Source organism: Lonchura striata, chromosome 5 (assembly GCF_046129695.1).
Source record: "Lonchura striata isolate bLonStr1 chromosome 5, bLonStr1.mat, whole genome shotgun sequence".
Taxonomy (NCBI): Eukaryota; Metazoa; Chordata; class Aves; order Passeriformes; family Estrildidae; genus Lonchura; species Lonchura striata.
The window spans coordinates 36,664,566-36,678,143 of record NC_134607.1 but is presented as its reverse complement, the minus strand read 5'-3'; the positions used below and the strand labels follow the sequence as shown (position 1 = coordinate 36,678,143).

The following is a 13,578-nucleotide window of genomic DNA, read 5'->3' as shown; positions in this document are numbered from 1 at the left end:
CATACTGCTACTGAGGTGTGATACCCACAATATAGAACAGGTTGCCTGAATTCCCAAGGACTTGTTACATTCAGTGTGTTGAGATGGGCAAAAAAAACATACTGTATTTCAAAAGTTTCTCCTAGAATTGGTTTCATTCTGCTCTCAAGCTCAAACTATTTGATGACCAATAATTGGCCATTGGTGAGCTGTTCACATGCCTCTAGTGTCATCCTATGCCAGCACTGCCAAGGTTTCAGAAATGGTCACATGTCTTTACTCTTCTGTGTTCTATTTTAGTTTAGGGTTATAGGTAGTTAACTCTATACTGAGTAACTACATGTTATAGTTATTTGTTAAATCCAAATTATATATATGCCACACGACTGCAAAAAACAACACAAGAGCTATAATAAGGCAGATAAAGTTTTTTATTTTGTCATTAGATATATGCTTTTACAAGTCAGAACAAATAAATCTCCTGTCAGAACAACACAAGGTAAGACAAGTTCAGCCAGCCAAAGCCAGATAGGTAAAAAGAGGACCTTGTTGTAAGCTAAACACAAAGCCTGTGGCCACTTGCAAGCCACAGCAATCCCAAATTCATGGGTTTATGAAAATTCAATACACTTGCTAAAGAAAGGACTGAGGAATCACACATATATAATAATATATAATAAATATAATAAAAATCATCGGGAAGATATATTTTAAAAAGATGGATTAATTCACATTTTGCAAGGGCCTAGAGTTTGTATGCTTATTATAAATTGAGCTACCAGAATATTAATAAGCATTAACTAGCATAATTTAAAACATACTGACACATCATATTCAGATTTTCAGAAGGTGCAGATTCAGCTTAGGAGGGACTCCCTCAGATACACTGAAAAACAAAGGAGATTGAAGAGGAACTCACAAGTTGAAACACATCACCCTTAAAATAAAAGAGAGGAGATTTAGACCAAATGTTAGGAAGAAATTCCTTGTGGTGAGGGTGGCGAGTCACTGAAAAAAGATGCCTAGAGAAATTGTGGATGTCCCATTCCTGGAAGTGTTCTAGGCCAGGTTAAACTGGGCTCTGGGCAACCTGATCTAGTGGGTTGCATCTTTGCCAACAGCAGGGGGACTGCACACAGCAAAAATTAGTTTTAGGAAAAAATAGAGCATTTTGTGATGGGTCAGCTGTTCATAGACAAAGCAAAATAGAGATCTGCAACATGTCACTATATACTGCATCTGACTGTGGTTCATAGGACCGCTATTTATTACACCTGGGAACCATCAAAAACTTCATAACTATACATTTTCCATTTCTAGAACATTAGGAGCTAAAACACAGCAGCAAAAAATTATCATCAGGTCTCTGAAGGACTGGCACATTTTTTTAGTAAGGTATGTAGTCTAGTTTTGTCCCCTCAGAAAAAAAGCTTCAATTATCTCCCTAGTGATAATTAAAACTCTTGTGTTAGCTATTATTCTTTATTTACCCCAGTTTTGAAACCACTACAACAATACTCTGTAAGGAACTACAAATAGATATGCATTTATTTCTTTTGCAACTTTTGTACTAAATTTCAATACATGACAGATTATTTTTATTATTCAGATGAAAGACAATGCAGAAAATTGTCAGTCTGCTGAATAAGTATCCCAGATTTTTGTTAGATTGTCATTTTACCTTCAAACAGCTTTTGTACTGCATTATTGATTTCTGCACTTAGTTATGACAGAAGGTATCTGTTCATTATGCTTATGGACCCTTTATTTGCATTTGGGCTTCTGGGGGCAGGGGAAATAATTTACATTCAGCTTCTATCTGCTGGCAGCAGAGAATGCTAGATCATATTTAGAAGAAAATGCCTAGCAGCTGCTCAGAAAACTGATAGAAGAAAAAAAAAATCTCAGACAGAATGTTGTTCAGCACTGTTTGTATTTTAAGAAAAGTAATAAAATAAGGCATCTGTCCAAATAAAGCTGCCTAATAATGTTAAAGCCTTTCGAGAGCTTACAGGTGATCCCATTTCCAGTAGTGCTTTAAGTGCAAAGGTAAAAAGGTAAAGATAAAACCAGTGGATTTGCACCAAAAAATGGTTTACTGATTTAATGTGATCTGGGACAAACAGTTGTATAAATTTTGGCCACAGAAAACTCTATGTAGAAAATCCCACAAATTACTGTCTGGGAATAGAGAACTAAAAAAGAAGAGGTAGATTCAGTCCTTGATGGCCTGTTTGAAGACTTCATTCTATTTATTTTGAATTATCAAATTAAACTCTGAAGTCCTCTTTTCCTCAGCTTTAAATTCTGGGGTTTAGCTCAGTAAAAAAAGAATGCAGGAATACCACTGTAACATTTTGACAGCTTTCTTGGAGCTCTTTTGTCAAGACTTTTGTCAGAAATGCCCTCAAGTGTATAAAATAGGGATGTTTTTCTTCCTCAGATGGAACAGAAACACTTAAATGCAAATGACATTTAGCTGTCATAGGAAAACTGGCTTGGAATTTCTTTACAGGGTATATAATAAAACCTCAAGTATTTCTTTCAGACTTTCCACAGTATGAAGGATAAAGGACCACAAGGCTAAGTTACTATTATAAGCATCTAGTCTAACAACCATATAAAAACAATAAAAAATTCAGAAATAATGTCTACAGTTCTTGCCTTAGCAAGCCCACTGCTTCCCTTTTCTATTAACACGTCACTTGGCATGTTAACACCATTCTCACACTACCACACTATACTGCAAAGGTGAACCATCTTGCAGAAACTTTTTAAAAATACATTTTTACAAACTGAAAGGTTAGCTAGAATATTATGGAGGTTGCAAAATACACAATTCTGCAATTATAAATGGTTTATATTGCTGCTAGTGCAAATAACAGAAAAAAGGTTCCAAGGAAACACTTGTTATTTTTTCCTTCATGTAGTGTAGTTCTTCATAGAAATAGAATTTTATTAGAAATTTAGCTATTTGCATTCCAATTGTGTGTCTTTGAAATAAGGAAACATATGTTTAATAGGTACCTGAACAAAATGTTAAAAATCAAATCTCCACCAACAATAAGAACCTAGGTAACAATAGTGAAGAACTTATAAATATATTCTTGAAGAAGTTAAAATCATGTGTATGTGTTCTATAATTAATTATTTGAAACAGTGTTAAGACTTTTTATTCGTTTAATAGATAAAATGAAGGAAGTCAACACTATCCAACAAATTTTTGGAAAAGGCTTTTAAAAACATAATGCAACTCCAAGATAGAAATATGAACCAGCTATTGTTATTATGCAGCATTAGGAAGAAATTCCTGGGCAGCCTTAGGTAGGAATTTATGGGTTTAAATTGAGTGTCATTTGAATCACATCCAGCAATGGTGTATCCAGCAGGACCAGGGCAGTAATTGTTCTCCTGTCCTTGGCATTGGTGAGGTCACACTTCAAATCCTGTGTTCAGTTTTGGGTTCTTCACACCAGGAAGGAAACTGAGGCACTGGAGCATGTCCAGAGAAGGGCAGCAGAGTCAGTGAAGGGTCTTGGAGCACAGTTTTTATGAGAAGCAGCTGGGGGAGCTGGGGTTGTTTAATCTGAAAGAAAGGAAGCTGAGGGGAGACGTTATTGCTGTCTACAACTACCAGAGAAAGGAGGTGGCACTGAGGTGGGGGTCCATCTCTACTCTCAGGTTACAAGTAATAAGAGGAAACTGCACTGGAAAAGGCTGCCCAGAGAAATGCTTGGCTCACTATCTCTGAGATATTTAAAAGACCCACTTGGCAGCGCTGGGTTAATGGCTGGACTCCATGATCTTAAAGGCCTTTCTCAGCCTAAACGATTCTATGACTATCATTGCAGTACTGACTTGAACAACAAATCATAGTTTCTACTGAATAGAAGATCTCCCTGGCAGTATCACAATGGCACATTTTTCATCCTTCTCTGAAAACAAATCTTTTAGCAACACTGAAGACAACAACATGAATTTAACTCTATTACACCCTTATCTCTTCAGGGCCAAATGATCTTGGAACAACACTTTATGTGCAAAATTCTTTATAAGGGTAATCTTTTGGCTTTAGCATTTTTTGAGAACAAAAAAGAATGCCTTATTCACTGTATACTTAGTGAAGCACATAAGAGCAGCATTCTTATTTTAAACGCATTTCAAACAGCAGCCTTCAGTGACAACTAATTCTTAAACATATCAAACTGGAATACACATAATCTCCTTGTCACAAAACAAAGATTAAAAATGACAGATTTATAAATTGTCCTGGAACTAAGCAAATGCACTTGCTCTTTAAACGTTAGTGATGTGAAGTTAAAAAAAAACATTTCAAAGCAATGCTGACACCTGAGAACTTTGTGGATAAAATACAAACATCAGAAATATTTTCTGTGATTAATTATATGTCCAGAAGTTAGCTAAAAGTGATGTATTTTTACCTTCTCAGTGAAATTCATGTTAACTGCTTCTGCTATCATTTCCCCTCATTGTTCCCCCGTCATTACTCCAGCCAATTCTCCACTGTAAGCCCATGCTTTCTTTTTGGCTAAAAGTCATAGCTGTTTGTAGCAGGGAATGCACATTTAGTTTCCCATCTGAGATTTCTTGTGCTGGTTCACAAGAAAAAGCTCTCCTTCACCAACTCTGAGTGTGGTAACACTGTGAGCTGCTGGGGTAGTGTCATGTAAACACAGTCACATTACTTCTGGTATCTAAAAAATACTTCAAGCTACCACAGCTCTATTCCTATAAATATTGTAGACTTACACTGAGCTAGCAATTCCCACATTTTATCTCTTGTAGATCTTCATTTCACAACTGTGAAAAAATTAAGCTCTCTGATTAAGGGGCCTCTGCAGTTTCTCCCCTGCAAGGTAAATAATAACACCAACAGGCTTTCTGCTCCAAACCAAGGAATTTGTAAGCCAAAGCTTACTTTTTGTGAAATACAAAATGAAGCAAAGTATTTGTTCCCTTAAATTTCTCAGTGTTTGACAGTAACCATGGAGAAATGATATCATCAGAGTGCCAAGGGGCTGCTGAATTCAGGTAAGCAGGCATGAGAAAGGCCCAAAGCACATATCACTTTTTCTAACCAACTGTCTCTGTTGTCATACTTGTCCCAGAACTTACATCTTGTCAGATGAGTTCATGCAATGGGCTGGTCTACTTCATGTCTTTTCTGACCAAGCCTTATATAACCACTGAACCAGACTGAGTGGCAACTGAGAGCTAAACTGGAGAGAAAAAAGGTCTCACATATGAGGTAAAATAGTTCCCTAAACTGAAGAATGGTCTACAAAACTTACTTTAGGTTGGTTGAATTAAAGTTAAAATTATTTGCTTTTGAATGAGCCACCTCAATGAACTTCAAAAGAGTTCAATCTCACTTTGAGGTGGGTTCCTCTTTCTGCCGGTGTTGGACCACGTAACCTCCTGAGGACCCTTCCAGCCTAACTTACTGTATGATCTGATTAATAACTTTCCTCCTTAAGATTGTCCTTCCTTATGACAATATTGTTAGCAAACATCTGTCAACACATGGGCTTCAAATCCTCCATGCTTCAAACAAGGAATTCTAGTTTCAAGTACTCACATCAATTAAAGTTAATGTATAATAACAGTGTTCCCAGTGCAGTTGCAAATTTTGGCATTGGTACCACAGAATAAACCACACTGCACTCAGTAAAAATGCAATTATGTTACATCACCCTTGTCTAATTGATCAGACCATTCCAAGGTAATGGCACAGAGAAAGACTTTCCCACTACATTAGTTATTTTCATGGACTCCACATGATTTCAAAACTACAGAGCAGCTAGATGTGTTTATAATTTCTTACATCAGTAATTTAATCTCTAAAGGACATGAAACGATTTTTATCTCCTTTGATGTCACAATGAAAAGTACATGTATCCCTTTCTCAGCTTCCAAGAATTATGGCATCAGGCACACGCAACTTTTCAAGACTTGTTAAAAGGAAATCCTAATCAGCATTTACAGAAAAGCTTACAATTGAGACAATTAAGGAGCCTAAAGGGAAAAGCAGAGTAAAACAGAATGTCTTGCATCCCCTTAAAAGTAAGTCATTCAGTCTTTCTTTTCATAGGAATGTGAAGAAATTTGTAGTGCATTTCATCGACATTTAAATATGATACTTATCAGGTAACTCACTGGGGAGAACATTCATATATATCATGAGATCCAAGCTTAAATCTCTTTTGAGAGATTGGTAAGAGGACATAAATATAGATCACACTTAGGAAAATTATGCATTACTCAGAAGGCTTTAGAGCCACTTCCCCTTTCCCCATGGTATCATGAATATTTTCAGATCGTATACAAAGTTGAATAGTTGCTGCAGGGAAGTTGTAGAAGCCAAGCAATTAGCATGCTCATCTGGGACATGCAAGACTGGCTGAAAATCCTTTTCCAGATCAGATCTTTGATTCTGCAGTTACAAAAATAGAAATGCATTATTTTCCTCATAAAATTGATGCAATTAAGTGTGATATCTATGCAGGAATATTAGGTTTCCCACTGCTTTTTGCATTTTAAAACAAAGTAACCAGCTTCTAATTCTAAAAAAAATATTATACAAAAAATAGATTTTACAGCCAGCTGTGCTCCAGGTATTACTGAAACCTGGTTTGTGTAATAATGACATTTCACAAATACCAAAAACTCAATGTAAGAAATAACAAAGCTACTAAATGCAGCAAAGGCTGTACAATTTGGCCTTTGCAATACTGATTTGATTTCTTACACCAGACAACCAGGTGTTTTCCAGTAATGTGATACCTTACATATCTGGTCTTTGCAGATGTGAATGGGAATTGCATCCACTACCAGGTACTCCACTCTGTTAGATTGGAAATTCATACAGAAAACACATTCCAGTTTCCACTTTAGCAAAGGATACTAAATTATCCATGAGAGTACATCTTTCCTTCCATTCCTGTGCCACTAAGTAGAGGAAAGGGGATGAACATCTGTCCCCTGCTCCTTTTTGGCCTTTATAAACAAATGACAGTCATTTGCCTTTAATTCATCCTTTTTAGACACAAGCCGAGAATAAGATGCATGAGGATTCTGCACTTAAGAACTGTCATGAATTGAAGCAGAAAAGGTAAGTTTTTGACGGTGGAGGATTGAGTGGCAAATACAAATGCTATAGTATGTCACTATGCATTTTACATGCAAGACACTTGAAGTACATTTTGAGTTCCTTTTTAGATTGCCACAAAAAGTGGAAGACTTTTTTTCCTGAAGAATATTATGAACTACCTGATAAATTATTTTAGCAGGGAAACACAACAATTTGTGGTAACTAAAGCATGCAAAATCTCCTGACTTGAAAGAAACTGTAAGAGGGAACAAGCTTAGAAAACAGACAATAGTCTGAAGCACCTTTGCTGTTGTTTTTACCACTCTTCCTTTCTAAGTATTCAAGGTGATTTGAAAAGGGCAAGTGTGACATAAACCAAAAAATCAAGTTTTCCTACATCTGGCTCATACCTACAACAGTTCCTAAGGGAGAGAAAAGACTTCTCTCTCCTGTAATGCAAGGTGTTATCCTTTTCTGACAACAACAAGGTGGCAGCCAAAGCTAATGAGGCTTCAGAACCAACCACAGAACACTATCACAGAAAAAAACAGCAAATGAAAAATAAAAAGTAGTGTAACAACAATATTTTCCATGAGGTGTCAGCAGAAGTATCTGAACATATTGCTAAAATCTTGCAAGTGCTTTTTCAGGCTGCTAAGGAGTCACAGGAGAATGAATCTCATGTGTGTGCTATAAATAACCTTCCATAGTTTACTTTCACTTGCTCTGTACTCAAAGTGGCATCACTGCTCCCTTCCTCTTTCTCTCTCCAACCTTCACATCCACTGCTGGAATTCTGTGCTGCTCTTCCCTCTTTGCCTTCCTTACCCTGACAATCCTTTTCAAAATGCAACTAATCTTCCGTTTGCTACCTTTAGTTTCCAGCCTTCTGCAACATGTAAAAACATTCATGTGCCACGTCTTTCATGTTGAATATTCACATAATTAAAGTATTCAAATTTATCCAATGTCTCCTAAGAACTGCATATTTAACTGTGCACTTTTTTTTCATGAGGGAAGAATAGGATTAGCAAGTATCACAGAGTAAGCACGTATTATATGGACAGTCAGAACAACCATGAATAAGTTTTTCTTTATGCATATGATTAACATATTTAAGAAACCAAACATTAAACTTACTCAGCAATATATCCTTCTATTTTCAGTACATGATTTTTATACCTATTGTCCAATAAGATCCATGATACTCTAAACCTTAAACACATGTATATATGTGGCTAGATTCTATATGAGAAAATAATTAAATTAGAAATGGTTAAATATATAACTTCAGTCTTGATAAGTAAGCTTTTATGTGCTTCTTGGTTGTCCACTAAAGATGGTAAAACATTCATTTTTAAGATAAACATGCTTGAAATCAAGTTAAAGAAGCCTGCAATGACAATACAGTTAGTTAAAGAAGTACGAAATCTACTACATGAATATACTGGAACCTCAAAAATGAAATTTTTCTATGGTTTCAACTAATTGATATTTCACAGGGAAAACCAACATTTGAATACAGGGGCAACAGACTTATAAGCCTCCATTTCAGGTTTCATTTCAAATTTTTTTCAACCCCCCCTTTGAATGACAGAATTCAGAAAAAGTTAGCAAGTTGATATTAAAAAAAGAAAACAAAAAATGCAAATTCAACATCTCCTGTGAGTCAAACCACCATCTCATAATAACAAAGGTCAGCTGTGTCCCATTCCTTTAGTCTCACACACAAATTTATTTCAGACAGTTCCAGTAATGTACAGCTGACTGTGAGGATTATTGGTAAACTCTGAAATTACAACTCCACATCTTGCTCAGCTGAAATGCAAAGTGGCCAGTTGGAATGCAGATTGTGCATTCATTTTTTTCTGAAGCGTAATATATAATTGTTCTGGTTTTGGCCTTGAGGTGTGAGGTCTGGAGCTGTGTGGGCTTGTCTAAGTTGCTATTCTATAGCAGCTACATCATGGATGGTGGGAAAGTAAGGAACTTTGGCTTCTAGGAAGGAGAGGTGTGACTTCAGGTCAAGAGAGAGCCTGGAGGGAGGGGAAACTCATCCACCATTGTTGATTGCTGCCCAGGCTCTAGGTGAGCATTTGGATGTGAATCACCCTCTTTTGCACACTTTTGTTAGTAGTATTGCTGCTGTTTCTGTTTCTTTTTCTTATCTCATTGCTCTTTCCAGCAAATTGTTTTAATGTCACCTCAGGATCTCTGCCTTTTGCATTCCCACCAAAAGGGGCAGGAGAGTGGGTCGTGGTTTTCTTTTTAGTTCTGAGTACTAAACTGGGGAATACTATTCCTAAAACACGACAGTTATGTCTATGGTAAATTTTATATTCCTGGTGAAAATGTGAAGCAGAAATATCAAGCAATATGGATCAATAATTTGATCAGCTCCAGAACTGAACAGAACTCCAGAAAACTTCAGCTCCTCAGCACAGAATAAACGTTTATATTATAAAGTTCCTTGAGGAAAATTCAGTGATTTTTTATTTTAAAATGTGTACATGAACAGCAGTATTGTACATTTTCATCTATTTTTCTCTATGTGCAAATATGTTTCTTTCATAGATGTTACTCTTTTTACAACAGAGCTACTTCATTTGCAGACTAAGAATGTAAACAGAAAGGTAGCAAATTACTCACCTGCATTGGAGCCTGTCAAGTTGTAACGTGCATTCAGCTTTTTAATGATATTTTCATGGATCTGATACCAGTCACTCTCCGTGTTGCACCTGGAAAAATTATAACTTTCTTAATTCTGAAATGGGAACACAAGTTCATCAGACCAACTTCACTACATATCCTTAAATAAATCCTCTTTAGCTCATGAAATAAATAGGAGCTAACAAAGTACCATGAAACTACCTGTCTCAATGGCAACAGTGCCCTTACCATTTGAGAAAGGCACCATGAAATACCTGCTTCATAGGCAAAGCATAGGAGAAAGATCAGAACAACTGTGCTGAGGAACTCAGACATGACCAAGCCATTTCTGTATAGATCTATCTTTCAGGGCTAACCCACGCAGAAATTTATCTTGTGACACTCCAAAGAAGACACAGAACTCAGAGCTGATATTAGTAACAGAAAAACCAGTGCTATACACCTCAAAGTTACTTAAAAAGGTTGTTATCTTCTGGAGGTAGTCAATGAAAGAGCAAATTACATTTCAGTACACATTTATAAAATAGCTGGTTTTCCATAAGGAAAACCTGTGTTATAATGATCAAAGTCTAGACTTGAGTTAGCCTGAGCATTAAATCTGATTTCTAATGATAATTCTTCTTCCATTTTTTTTCTGTTATCTTAAAACAAACAGGCATTTTTTTAAAAAAAAACAAAATATATTAGGTAGACAAAACTAACAATTTGTTAACCAAGAGTAAACGTTTATCTGACTTTGATGTTCTAGGAGTCTAAATAAGAGCCAGCCCACCTGCCCACTATTACTCTAAGCTGCTTTTCTGCAGCACTGATTCCAGCAGCTCTAATTCACCACAGATGGAGACAGAGGAAGGATGCCCATGCCTTCAAGATTTGAGTGCTACCCCTGGGAAGGACAGAACTTTCTCATACACATGACAATATGTGTCTCAGGTATATGTAGTTAGACTAGACTACTCCACAATACAATTCTTACTATAATGTCCAAGACCAGCAGGAAATTGCATGCATTGAGTTGCTACTGGAAAATTGACCTTTCTTCCAGTTGCTATCAGCCAAAATCCACTATCTAATAAAGCATTCATTTTTAAACCTACTTTTGATTTTGCATTAACTGCCTTCTGTATTTTTATTATTCCCATTATATAGCTGCTTTATTTCACAAAAAGATACTCTGCCTGCTTTTTTTTCTGTAGCTACAAAGTACTTCCACTAGAGGCCTTGGCAGCACAAGGCACTGAAGTAAGTCCAAAAGGCACTTTATGTTGCCATAATAAGAGAGCTCCAGAATAATGTGAAAAATGCTGATACATACATAAATACCTAAAAGGATGCAGCCTTTACCTTCACTATTATCCCACTTCATAAACACACCTGTAGAGCTAGCCAAAATTTCCACACTGTGATAAAAAAAAAAGCCAAAAAACACAGCTAGTGTGCGTTTTTGGAAAAGAAAGGAGCTAGAGCTATTTAGTCACACTGCATTTAACACCACTGATTCTGATGCAAATGACTCTAAGATGCTTTCAAAAAATGAAGAAAAAAACATTTCTTACATGTAGACTTTTAAGACAAGGTCATCCTTTGAATCTCCTGCCAGCAAATCTGCAATACTGAGGACTGCACAGCCAAAGGGCCGTCTATATTGTACATTGCAGGCATTTTTCTTTTCTCCAGCTCCCATTCGTCCTGCGAAACAAAAATAATATTTGAGTGATAATCCATGGAATTGTGTCTCTCCAAACCACAGAAGAGAGGCAGCAAGCAATCCAACTCAATGCCAAGTGTACTCCCATTGGGAACCTACCTGGTCCATCTTTGTGCTACATTCAGATAGCAAATGGTACAGCAAGTCCACTAAGTATGTGGTGATCTCAAAAGGTCTCCAAGCAGACCAGAGGTTCTACTCATCCTCTCATGACCCTCACCCAATTTGTAATACCCAGTCATAGAATCCTCATGACACTATCAAATTAGAGTTCAGACATGACAGGGTGTTCAACATTTGCTGTCTGATACAAATAATTTTACTGTGGCTGTTGCTACCCATCATCTATGTGAGAGGTGTGATTGAACCATTACAATTTGATAACCAAATGCTGTTTCCTTATAGGCAACTGGACAGCAAAGGAATAATTGACCAGCTGCAGGAAAATAAAGAAGAGATGAAACACAGGGAGAAAAGATGACAAAAGGCACAAGAACAATTTTTGATAAGGAAAGAAAGAAGGCAATCAAGGAAAAGAGATTTGAAAAAAAATATTTTTTCTAGTCTTTTCCATTTGATTTAAATAAAATTTATCATTCTTCCCGCTGTGTTCCTGGCATTTGAAACTCCCCTCTTCTATCAATTTTATTCAATTGTGCACTAGTAGTTATGTATCTTTCCCACCAAGTCTTAATTTCTGTCAAAAAAAACCTATAGCTGCAGTTGTTGCAAGGGTAATGTCACCTCCAAATATCCCTATGCATCACAGCGGTTTGAAGAGTAACTGTTCATTTTTACACCACAAAGCAGATAAATGTTGTTTTAACTTTTAAATATTTCAGTGGTTCATGTATAAACTTGGCTGTGAATATATTTGAGAATCATGCAACTAGAAAAATCCTACTCTTTAATATTTTTAAAACATTTATTCTTCTAACTGCACTTATATCAGAACTTACCATATCTTTTCTAAAATCTTGCCCAAAAACCAAAACACTGTATTTTGATGAAATATCAAATCAGTATAAAAATGCACAGAAAATCATTTCTCACAGCTGTAAAATAAAGCTTGCTTTGTAACTTTTGTAAATTACTTTGTAAATTGTTTGTTTACTGTATATTTACTTTGTAAATTGTTTCTGAACTCAGCATAAGTTACAGTAACTATACTTCAAACAAAAATGTCTTTCAAAAATAGGAAGAAAAGTTATATTTTGTAATGTACCAATGCAACTAGAGGCAGATTACAAAGAAAACAATATATCTAAGAGGTCAAAAGCAGACCCAAAGATTATTGTTTTACATCAGTACAACCCAGAGGACTTAAAATAAGTACACAAACATATACTTTTCTTCTCGTCCACTTTTCTTCTAGAGGACATCTCTCTAGAGTATCAGAGATAATTTTTTTTATGAAATATTGCCCATTTTTATCACCTCTCACCCTTTTTAAAGGAGTCAGGGAGAAGACAAAATTAATCTGAACAATTAATCTGAACAATATCAGTTATACATCAGATACTGTATACAAATGAAGTAAGTTAGAGTGTCCAGACAAGCTTTTCTATGTTCAAAGGATGCTTTAAATTACACTTCAGAACAAGAATGGACTCCCCATGACAACTCCATCATCTCAACACAGTTCATCTTTGACATTTTCATTTTGTTTTGGGATAGTAACAAAGTATACTGCATCAAAACTCAGCAGTATACTTGATAAATAACATAAAACAATGCTGAGAAATCCAAGTGATTTTTCAAACAAAAAAAAGGCATTTTATTTTCCAAAAGTTTGTTCAAAAGTATAGCTATTATAACAAACCCAAAAGCTAGCCCCAAGCAGTTTTCTTTTATGTACTGCTGCACGTCTAACAAATAAAACGTTATACCTACCTATTCGGATAATGTGCACAGTGATATAGATGTCCTTCCTGAGTTCACTGCTACCCAAATCCTGCACAAGATCAGAACCTCATTATTTTTGACTCCTGATTAAAATGTGACATTTAAAGAGACTTCCGCACACAGCTCACTGCCAGTGAGTTAATTTATACAGCATTAATAAATCCCTTCAACACTTAAAATTGGCGGTCATGCAGTCAAAATGAGC

General features: G+C 36.0%; 1 protein-coding gene across 4 annotated transcripts in view; it reads right to left on the bottom strand.

Annotated features, from left to right (window-relative positions):
* The window catches only part of DOCK4 (dedicator of cytokinesis 4), a 221,515-nt gene that overhangs the window by 99,110 nt on the left and 108,827 nt on the right, over nucleotides 1-13,578 (bottom strand). For all 4 annotated transcript variants that reach the window (XM_021545259.3, XM_021545261.3, XM_021545260.3 and 1 more), the window contains exons 10-12: nucleotides 13,362-13,422; nucleotides 11,317-11,449; nucleotides 9,740-9,828 (exon numbers count right to left, since the gene is read on the bottom strand). In XM_021545259.3, the coding sequence (XP_021400934.1) occupies nucleotides 9,740-9,828; nucleotides 11,317-11,449; nucleotides 13,362-13,422 (283 nt within the window). The remainder of the gene's footprint in view (nucleotides 1-9,739; nucleotides 9,829-11,316; nucleotides 11,450-13,361; nucleotides 13,423-13,578) is intronic.